The sequence below is a fragment of the Gracilinanus agilis genome, chromosome 2 (genome assembly GCF_016433145.1).
Source record: "Gracilinanus agilis isolate LMUSP501 chromosome 2, AgileGrace, whole genome shotgun sequence".
Lineage (NCBI taxonomy): Eukaryota > Metazoa > Chordata > Mammalia > Didelphimorphia > Didelphidae > Gracilinanus > Gracilinanus agilis.
The window spans coordinates 481309078-481320100 of record NC_058131.1 but is presented as its reverse complement, the minus strand read 5'-3'; the positions used below and the strand labels follow the sequence as shown (position 1 = coordinate 481320100).

Here is an 11023-nt window from a genome sequence, read left to right as displayed (position 1 = left end):
CAATTTTCCCACATCCCCTCCAGCATTTCTCATTTTCCTTTTCTGTCCTGTTAGCCACTAATTTGGTAGATGTGAAATATCTTAGAATTGTTTTAATTTGTATTTCTTTAATCAGTAATGATTTAGATTAGAGCATTTTTATGTGATTATTGATAGCTTTCAATTCTTCATCTAAAAATTATTTGTTCATATAGTTTGATTATTCATCAGCTGGGGTCTGGCTTTTTATTTTTTATAAATTTGATTCTATACCTTATATATTTGAAAATGAAGCTGTAAAAATCAATGAAACTTGCTGTAAAAATATTTCCCAGTTTCCGGCTTTTCTTCTAATTTTTGCTGCATTTGTTTTGTTTGTGCAAAAGCTTAACTTCATATGATAAAAATTATCCATTTTATTTCCAATAGTCCTCTCTATCTCTTATTTAGTTATAAGCTCTTCCCTTCTCCAAAGATCTGACAGTTTTTTTTCCATGCTCCCCTAACTTACTTTTGCCATCACCCTCTATGTTTAAAATCATTTATCCATTTTGACTTTATCTTACTTTTTGATATGAGATGTGGGTCTATGCCTACTTTCTGCCAAACTGCTTTCCAGTTTTCCCAGCAATTTTTGTCAGATATTGAGTACTTACCCTCAAAGCTTGGATCTTTGAGTTTATCAAACACTAGATTATTATGGTTATTTGTTACTTGTATTATGTATCTAATCTATTCCACTTATGCACCACTCTATTTCTTAGCCAGAAACAGATTGTTTGGTGATTAACACATTGTAATATAGTATGAAATTTGGAACTGCTAGGCCACCTTCCTTAACATTTTTTTTTCATGGATTCCCCTGAAATTCTTAATCTTTTGTTCTTCCATATGAATTTTGTTACTATTTTTTCTATAAACTAATTATTTGCTAGTTTGATTGGTATGGCACTGAATAAATAAATTAATGTAGGTAGAATTGTCAGTTTTATTATATTGGCTTGGCTTACCCAAGAGCAGTTACTATTTCTCCAGTTGTTTGATCTGTTTGTGTGAAAATGTTTTGTAATTGTGTCCATATACTCCCTGAGTTTTTCTTATTATATTCCCAAGTATTTTACATTTTTTACAGTTAATTTAAGTGGTTTCTTTTATTTCCTCTTGCTGGGCTTTGTTGGTAGTTTATAAAATTGTTGATAATTTATGTGGATTTATTTTATATCCTGCAATGCTATTGAAGTTCTTGATTGCTTTAACTAATTTTTAAGTTGATTTTCAAGGATTTTCTAAGTATATGATAATATCATCTACAAAGAATGATAGTTTTGTTTCCTCATTATGTATTTTTATTCCTCAGTTTCTTTTTCTTGTCTCATTGCTAGCATTTTTAGTACAATTTTGAATGATAGTGGTTATGATAGACATTCTTGTTTCACTCCTGATCTTTTTTGGGAAGGCTTCAAGTTTATCCCTGCTACGGAAAATGCTTGCTCTTGATTTTAGATAGGACTACTTATCATTTTTTAAAAATTAATTAATTAATGCTATTTTTTTAGGGTTACATGATTCATGTTCATTCCCTCCCCTCTTCTGGAGCTGACGAGCAGTTCCACTGGGTTATACATGTATCATTGTTCAAAACCCATTTCCATATTATTAATATTTGCAATAGAGTGATCATTTAAACTACTTAACATTTTAAGAAAAGCTCCATTAGCCTGAATGCAGATTGAAGCATAGAAAATTTCCACTTTATTTTCCTTGTGATTTTTTTTTTTTGATATGTCTTCTTCTGCAACATGACTAATAGGGAAATATATTTTGCATGATTGGATAAGTATAACCTATATCAAATTGCTTACCATCTCAGTGAGAGGAGAGAGGAAGGAGGGAGAGAATTTGGAACTAAAAAAATTTTTTTAAATGTAATTGGTGGGGCAGCTGGGTAGCTCAGTGGATTGAGAGCCAGGCCTAGAGATGGGAGGTCCTAGGTTCAAATCTGGCCTCAGACAGTTCCTAGCTGTGTGACCCTGGGCAAGTCACTTGACCCTCATTGCCTAGCCCTTACCACTCTTCTCCCTTGGAGCCAGTACACAGTATTAACTCCAAGACAGAAGGTAAGGGTTTAAAAAAAATGTAATTGGGGAAAAATATTATTAAAAAGAAAAGTTCCATTAATTTCTTTTAAACCTTACCTTCTCTCTTAGAATCAATACTGTGTTTTGGTGGTAAGAAGAGTGGTAAGGGCTCGGCAATGGGGGGTCAAGACCTCCCATCTCTGAGCCTGGCTCTCAATTCACTGAGTCACCCAGCTGCCCCCAAAGTTTTTGTTTTTAAATAGGAATGAGTGTTATATTTTGTTAAAGACTTCTTTTCCATTTATCTATCATATGATTTCTGTTGGCTTTGTTATTGATATGCTTAGTCCTGCTGATGATTTTCCTAATATTGAACTATCCCTGTATTCCTGGTATAAATCCTATCTGGTTATGACGTATGATCTTTGATATATATTGCTGTAATCTCTTTGCTAGTATTTTATTTAAAATTTTTTGCACCAATATTCATTAAGGAAATTTGTTTATCATTTTCTTTTGCTGTTTTTACTCTCCCTGTTTTAGGTATCAAAACTACATTTGTGGAATAAAAGAATTTGGCAGGATTTCTTCTTTACCTATTTTTTTTCAAATAGTTTATATAGTATTAGGATTAATTGTTCCTTAAGTATTTGATAGAATTCTCTTGTAAATCTATCTTGTCTTGGGGAATTTTTTCTTGGGAAGCTGATGGATGTCTTGTTTGATTTCTTCTTCTAAACTATATTTATTTAAGTATTCTGACTTTCTCTTCTGGTTAATCCAGGCAGTTTAAATTTTTGTAAATATTCATCCATTTAATTTAGATTGTTCAATTTATTGGCATATAATTGGGCAAAATAGCTCCTAATTGCTTTAATTTCATTTTCATTGATGGTGAATTTACTTTTCATTTTTGAAACTGGCAATTTGTTTTTCTTCCTTCTTTTTTATTAACCAAATTAAGCAGTGGTTTATCTACTTTATAATTTTGCTTTCTCCATAAAACCAGCTCCTAATTCTTTTTTTTTTAATTTTTTTTTAATATTTTCTCCTAGTTACATATTTCACGTTCTTTCCCTCTCTCTCAATCCCCCTTAAAGCCCCTTAGCCTACACACAATTCCACTGGGTTTTACACGTATCATTGATCAAGACCTAATTCCATATTATTGATAGTTGGACTAGAGTTATCATTTAGTGTCTACATCCCCAATAATATCCCCAACAGCCCATGTGTTCAAGCAGTTGTTTTTCTTCTGTTTCTCCTCCCACCGTTCTTCCTCTGAATGTGGCTAGTTTTCTTTCTCATAAGTCCCTCAGCCTTGCTCTGGATCCTTGCATTGCTGCTAGTAGGGAAGTGTGTTATGTTCGATTGTACCACAGTGAATTCTTTTATTTTTAATGGTCGTTTTTACTTTCAATTTTATTAATCCTTTGATTTTTCAGGATTTCCATTTTGGTGTTTGATTGCAGATTTTTTTTTCTAGTTTTTTTAATTGATGCCCAATCCACTGATCTGCTCTTTCTCTCTCTTTTTTTTTCCTTCTGTAATATTTTCTTCTTCCCCAGTTATGTGCAAAACAAGTTTTGGCATTCATTTTCTAACATTTTGAGTTTTAAATTCTCTCTTTTCCCTCCACTCCCATCTTCTCTGAGACAATAAGCAACTTGATATTAGTTATACATGTGCTAGCATACAAAATATTTCCATAGTCTTCATAAAAGACACATTAAAAAACCATGAAGAAAATAAAGTGAAACATGAGATGCTTCTATCTGCATCTAGACTCTTCCTATTCTTTGTCTGAAGATTGAAAGCATTTTTCATCATGCTTTCTCTCTTTTATTGATATACATATATTTAGAGATACAAATTTCCTCTCAAGCATTGCTTTGGCTGCTTCTCACAAATTTTGAAATGTTGTCACTGTTGTCATTCCCTTTAGTGAAATTACTGATTCTTTGAACTACTCATTCTTTAGGACTAGATTATTTAATTTCTACCTACCTTTTAATCTCTTCTTCCATAGTCCTTTATTAAATGTAATTTTTATTTCCTTATAGTCTGAAAAAAGTGCATTTAATATTTCTGCTTTCCTACTCTTGGTTTTGAGGTTTTGTGAAGGTATCATGTACAGCAGAGAAAAAGGTATGCTTCTTTCTATTCCCTTTCAATTTTCTCCAGAGGTCTGTCATATCTAATTTTTCTAAGATTCCATTCATCCCTTTGACCTCTTTATAGTTAGTTTTATCTAGCAAAGAGAAGGAAAAGTTGCAATTCCCCCACTAGTATAGTTTTACTGTTTGTTTCTTCCTATAATTCATTCAACTTCTTTAAAAATTTGGATGCTATGCTATATGGTGTGAATGTTTATTTTTGATATAATTGTCTAAGGTTCCTTTTAGTAAAATGTATTTCCTAGCTTACCCCTTTTAATTAGATTTGGTTTTGCTTTTGCTTTGTCTGAGATAATGATTGCAATCCCTGCTTTTTTTTTTTTTAACTTCAACTGAAGAATAATAGATTCTGCTCTAGCCCCTTATTTTAACTCTATGTGTGTCTCTATTCCAAGTGTGTTGTTTATTATACACTGTGTCTTGTTGGATTCTGGTTTCTAATAAGTTCTGTTATCCACTCATTCACATTCACATTTATGATTACTAATTGTACATTTCCCTTGATATTATTTTCTTCTCATCATCCTCTCTTCCTTTCTTTATCTTGTCCATCTTCTAAAGTCTCTTGCTTCTGATCACTTCCTTCTTTTATTTGCCCTCTCTTTTATCACTCCACCCTTTCTCTGACCCCTTTCCTCTCTTACTTCCTTCTTGGGTAAGACAGATTTCTGTTACTACTTGAGTATGTATATTTATACTAATTGAACTAATTTAGATGTGAGTGATACTTAACCATTGCTTGCTTCCCCCTCCCTCATTTCCCCTTCCACTGTAAAAGTTTTTCTTTCCATGCCTGTTTTTTATGAGGTAATTTCCCCCATTTTTCTTCTCCCTTTCCCCTTCTCCCAAGGCATCCCTTTTTCTTGCCTATCAATTTTTTTATGTTATCCCAACTTCATCATTTCACTCCTGTACCTTCTAATTGTCCTAGTAATAATAACATTCTTAGAAGATACATATATCATTTTCCTATATAGAAAGGTAAACAGATTAACCTTATTGAGTCCTTTAAGATTTCTCTTTCATGTTCACTTTTTTATACTTCCCTTGAGTCTTATATTTGAAAGTCATATTTTCTATTCAGCTCTGGTCTTTTGATCAGGAATCCTTGAAAGTCAGCTATTTAATATACATTTTTCCCTTAAAGGATTACATTCAGTTTTCCTGGGTAAATTATCCTTGGTTATAATGCCAACTCTTTTACTTTCTGGAATATCATATTCCAGAGTCCTCTGTTCCTTTAATGTAGTAGCTGCTAAATTTTGTGTGATCCTGACTATGACTTCATGATATTTGAATTGTTTCTTTCTGGCTACTTATAACATTTTCTTCTTGATCTGGGTGCTTTGGAATTTGGCTATAATATTCCTGGGAGTTTTCATCTTGGAATCTACTTCAAATAATATTTGATGGTGTTATTGTAAGATCCTAATGGGACACCTAGATATAGTAGTAATCCCAAAAGGTCAACTCAATGCAGCTGATGTCATAAGAGAATATGTAGAATCTGCTTACTCCAATCCCAAGATAACAAAACAGTAACCCAGGGCTAACAGCCTGATTAAGGAATCAGCTGATTAGGGAACACAGCTGCCCCTTGTCCCAACTGAAGCCCTAGCGAGTTGATGGTGGTGACCATATTTCATAGTTTGATACACTATAGACTTTGGATGTTTGATCTATCAGGATTAATTAATTAATTTGACTTGTTCTGACTGCGAATTTGATCTTAACTGATGGTTAAAGGAATATTGGAAATAAAACCCCTTTCCTGGCTGAACAGGATCCTGCTAACTGAAACCTCCCATGGATCTTTGAGAATTCACAGGCAAGTGGCTTCTTGGGAAGTTGGTTTAATTGTTGAAAAGTTTAGGGAAAGGGGAAGTTGCCAAGATGGAAAGTGGGAATTGGGATTTCCTGAGTAATCTAAGTTGTATATAGCTTGATGTTGAATCTTCAATTGATAATTGTTGATTAAGGATCTTGGCTGGCTGACAGCCTGGCCAAGGCCTGCTCAGCCTCAGCCCTAAGTCAAGGCTTGACCCGGCTGATAGGTTTCTTTGCAGATCTTCTTGTTGATAATAAACAGAGAACTGAGGTTGATGGGATACAGTTGAAACAATCTGTAAGCTAGAATTGGTCCTGAGTAAAGAAAGAATAAGCTAAGCCTAAACCCTTCTCCACCCTTGCCAAAATATCTCTAACAGAGACAAAGTATCTCAAACTGAGACCAAGATCTGTTCAGATCTGTTTCCTTTTATGGGCAACTTTCAACTGCCCTGGCTCACACCGAGCTCATGCCACCTCAGTCCATTCTGCATTCTAAGCAGATAACTATCACTCTTGACCCAACATGGCTGCCATTATATTTTTTGACAGTAGATTCTTTCAATTTCTATTTTACCCACTAGTTAAACTGTCCCCCTCAGGGCAGTTTTCCATGCCAATTTCTTGAAATGTGAAAATCTACATTCTTTCTTTGATCTGAGCATGGCTTTCAGGTTATCCAGTAATTCTTAAATTATCTGTTTTCAATCTGTTTACTAGGTCAGTTCTTCTTATGAGCTATTTCGCATTGTCTTCTTTTCTTTTACTTTGTTTTAATGTTTCTTGATGTCTCATAGAATCTTTAGCTTGATCAGTTCTAAGAATCATTTTCTTCAGTGAGCCTTTCTACTCTTTGTCCAGTTGGCAAATTCTGCTTTTTAACAAATTTTTTTTAGAATCTTTTTGTTCATCTTTTACCAAGATGTTAACTGCCTTTTCATAATTTTCTTCCTTTGCTTTCATTTCCTTACCTAATTTTTCCTCTAATGCTCTTGTTTGATTTTGAAAATAATCTTTTTTAGCTCTACTAGAAATTCTTGTTGGGCTTATATCCAACTTACATATTTTCTTTAAGGCTTTGCTTATAGCAATTTTGATTTCATTATCTTATGAGTTTATACTATAATGCTTTTTATATTCAAGTGGGTTTTATTGTTGTTGTTTGCTCGTTTTTTCACCCTATTTCTTGATATGGAATAAAAAAATAATTATTTTTATTTATTGTATGTTAATGGTGAATTCTGTTCCCAACATGGAGGTGAGGGACACTGTCCCAAACTTCAGGCTTTTTCACACTACTGTTTTCAGAGCAAGTTCTGAGGGGTTGGAAGTTTTCAGTGCTTCTGAAGTGAGTGTGATTTGGGGTGAAGTATGATCACTGCTCTCTTGATCTGTACTCTGGACCTTACCCAGGAAAATTCCCTGATTCCTTGTAATTGCTAGTAATAGATACTTCTTTTCAGGGCCCCTTCTCCCTTGGGACCAGAAATGATTCTGATTCTTAGGGTCCTTGATCTCTTAGGACTAAAAGTGATATTGTCTTTCTGGACTTCCATTCTCTCTCGGCCAGAAGTGTTCCTCTTAACCCTTAAACTATGATCCAGAAATGGATATAGACAATGGAGTTTTTGCCAAATAGCATTTGGTCCTACTAGTACAGGGGCACCCTGTAATCTCTTTCTGACAAGTTGCCAGGTCCCATTACATTATCTCTGGCTTGAGAGTTCCTAAAACTGCTGCTACTTCTGTAACCACTACCTAGACCCACCATTGGTATTTCATCCACATGGCTTCTGGGCCAGCCTCTGCCACCCCTATGTCACAGATATCTCTGACCTCCTATGTTATCTCAGACTGGAACGATGTCTTACACTGACCTTTTGTTGGTTTTTGTTGCCACTCCAGAATTCAATTTGAGACATTATTTTAAAGTTGTTTGGAGGGGAATATTGGGAGAACTCGGCTGAGTGCTCTCTCTCCACTCCCAGAAGCTCAGTGGCATTATTTTCAATGAACTTTTAGGACACTATTGTAATTTCTAGTCAAGAATTAGAGGGACCCTTTGGTAGATAATATTATCATTGGTCTTTCTAAGGATACCTGAATCACCAATACAAAATTAAGTTTAAATACTTTCCTCTCTCCACTCCCCACAAGGAGAACTTGACTACCACAAGTTAAAATTAGAATTAAAATAATTCATATTTTTATAGTGCTTAAGGGTTGACAAAGCACTTTACATACATTATCCCTTTTGATCTTTATAACAACTCTGTAAGGTAGGTGGTATTATAATGTCTATTTTATAAATGAGGAGAAAGAATAGATTAGTTAAGGGACTTCCCCAAGATAAAAATTTCATTGGTAAAGTTTTGAAGCAGGTTCCGATTTCAGGGTCAGTGCTCTATCATGCTCAATACTATATCATGCTAATTAGTTATGTCCTATTATTCCTTCACTTTGTATAAGTAAATAACACTTCATTTCTAGAAGTTGAGAAAACTTGATATTGGAACTATTCAATATAATATGTATTTCTATAACAGCCTATCTTTTCAGAAATACTTTATAAATAAATCTTCATAGTTTCTTTACATCTTTTTTTACATATTCTGAAAGTTTTTAAGGTGCCTCATAGATGACACTATAAGACAACAGTAGAGCAAAGCTTAGGACTCTGAGTTCTCAATTTTCAGTTAAAATTAAAAGTGACAGTATTTTGGCAGTACATTGGGACCCAGATGTTAGGAGATGGTAAAGCAGATTTCCATCTGGCAGTAACACCAAATAAATTTGTACTAGAAAGATAAATTTTAAAGCAATATATATATTAAAAGATTCTAGTAAATACAAATGAATTTTAAATTATTTTAGGATGGATACTGCCAGCAGAAGACTAAGATGCTTACTGGTGGATGAAACCATTACTTTCCTATATATCTTTTAACATTTTTTTTTAACAGACAAATAATCAAACTCAGAGGGGAAATCTTTTCTATTAATAATGCTTCTGAGAATATCGGTTTGCTCATTGGTACTTAACGCTCTTTCAGTACAAATGTCCTAATTTATGTAATATGCTTATTGTGGAGTCCAACTCAAAGCACTTCAGAAATTATGTCAGTTAGTATATTGTTGAAATGCATTTGCTTCTGGTATGGTGCCTCCAAAATAACTGGAACACAATACGCTATGCAACAGTTGTTAATATAGAGGGAAGAGTTTGGCTGTCATAATCAGGGAAAACATCTGCTCCTGTGAAATTAATCTTAATGTTCAAAGCACCTCAACTGACATAACTTTTTAGACAAGTCAGCCTTGTAATGAACTTTAGGAGGTCATGTCATCTCATGAGTTTCTAATGAAAAAATAAAGTTTGCTGAGCACTCAAACAAATTTTCAGAAAGAAATGATCCTAAACAATTTCAGCTGACTGGGAAATTTAAAAAAAAAGTGTATTTCTTAACTATTAAAAGGGACTGCTGTACCAGATACTTTAAAGGAGATAAAGTAAAGTGGGCTGAAAAAATGGAAATTTTACGCTTAGGCAAGTGAAATTATGAAAGTAGTATTAGAGAGTAATACAAAGTCACTGAGTTTTGGCAGTTCTTATTTCAAAATGGCTTCCTTCTTGCCACTTATAATACCCACTTGTTTAAGTCAGTATACCTGAACCACTGCAGTTCTCTCCTAAGTGGTCTCTCCCCCTTTGGTCTCTTTTTCCGTCCTTCATACCACTGCAAAAAACCTGGTCATTCATGTCCTTTACAACTCTGAAATCCTGTGAATCTGTGAATATTTACCAATTAATCACTAAACATTAATTAGTGTCTGCCATATGCGAGGCACTATTATAACTGCTGTGGACACAAAAGAACTCACAAAACTATAAGAACTCACAGTCTGGGGGAAGTGGGAGGTGAGTGGGCCAAAGAGACAACGTGCAAACAAGCATGCAATTAACATATTAGTCAATGTACACATAAAAATGTTCAAACCTCAATTTGAATTTAACCAAGACACTTCTCCTCTGGGGAAGGGTGTCCGTTATTCTTTGGTCACAAATGATGTGAGTCTCTTTGATATGCAAAGCGAAGATTAAGAATCTCACCTCTAAATTAAAAAAAAAATACTATGCCAACACCAATTTATCAGAAAGTACATGATGAACTTCTGTTTCATGCCTAGCTCTTTGTTACATCTTTCTTGTCCAGATGATGAAAGTGAAGCATTAGATCTTAAGCCTAAAACAAATCAGGCCGAGTCACCAAACTTTGTCACTGGGGCATCTTGGTGACTTACTCATTGAACTACATTTTCCCTTGGATCGTTTTTTTCTATGTGGAAAGATACTTTGTATTTCTGTTATTTTTTTTTATAATCTAAATGATCATATGAAATTTCCACAGTGAGTTTGTTGTTATTGTTTTTAGTGTGGTGGGTTTTTTTTTTTTTAATATTTAGGATTTCAGTACAGGTGCCAACCATTTAGAAGCAAGCTTGTCCTGCCCTTCCTTCGGAGAGATAAAGAAGAAAGGACCATGATGAGACAGGAATATAGAGGTAGAGTCAGATTGTTAGAACACACAGTACCTTTTCACCTAACTCACAAAACAAAGCAAAAATGTGTTAATGTTCCTGAGCAGAGCCAGCTGTGACTGACTGGAACCAGAAATTCCCCAAGGTCCTGTTAAACAGCAGAACTAAGTAATTCAGGTTATGCATTTTAGATCAAAAATTACCTTTTCAGACTCCAGGGTCAGTGACGTGGACTGAGGTATCTTCTGTTCCTGAAAATTACTCCTCTTTTGATGTTATTGGAAATGCAGCACATGTTTTAATTTAAGCAAGTGTTCTGTTAGAAAGAAGCTATAAACTTAGTTTTTATTTTTGTTTTTTAGTTTTCATTTCCTATTTCTTTCCCTTCTCTACCCCATTTTCAAAAGTTTTATGTAAAAAGAA

The 11023-nt window shown here is 34.1% G+C and overlaps 1 protein-coding gene across 2 annotated transcripts in view; it reads left to right on the top strand.

Moving 5' to 3' along the window:
* Positions 1-11023, top strand: part of MLH3 (mutL homolog 3) — a 35275-nt gene that overhangs the window by 4803 nt on the left and 19449 nt on the right. For both annotated transcript variants that reach the window (XM_044662087.1, XM_044662086.1), the window contains exon 2: positions 10526-10624. In XM_044662087.1, coding sequence (XP_044518022.1) covers positions 10526-10624 — 99 coding nt within the window. The remainder of the gene's footprint in view (positions 1-10525; positions 10625-11023) is intronic.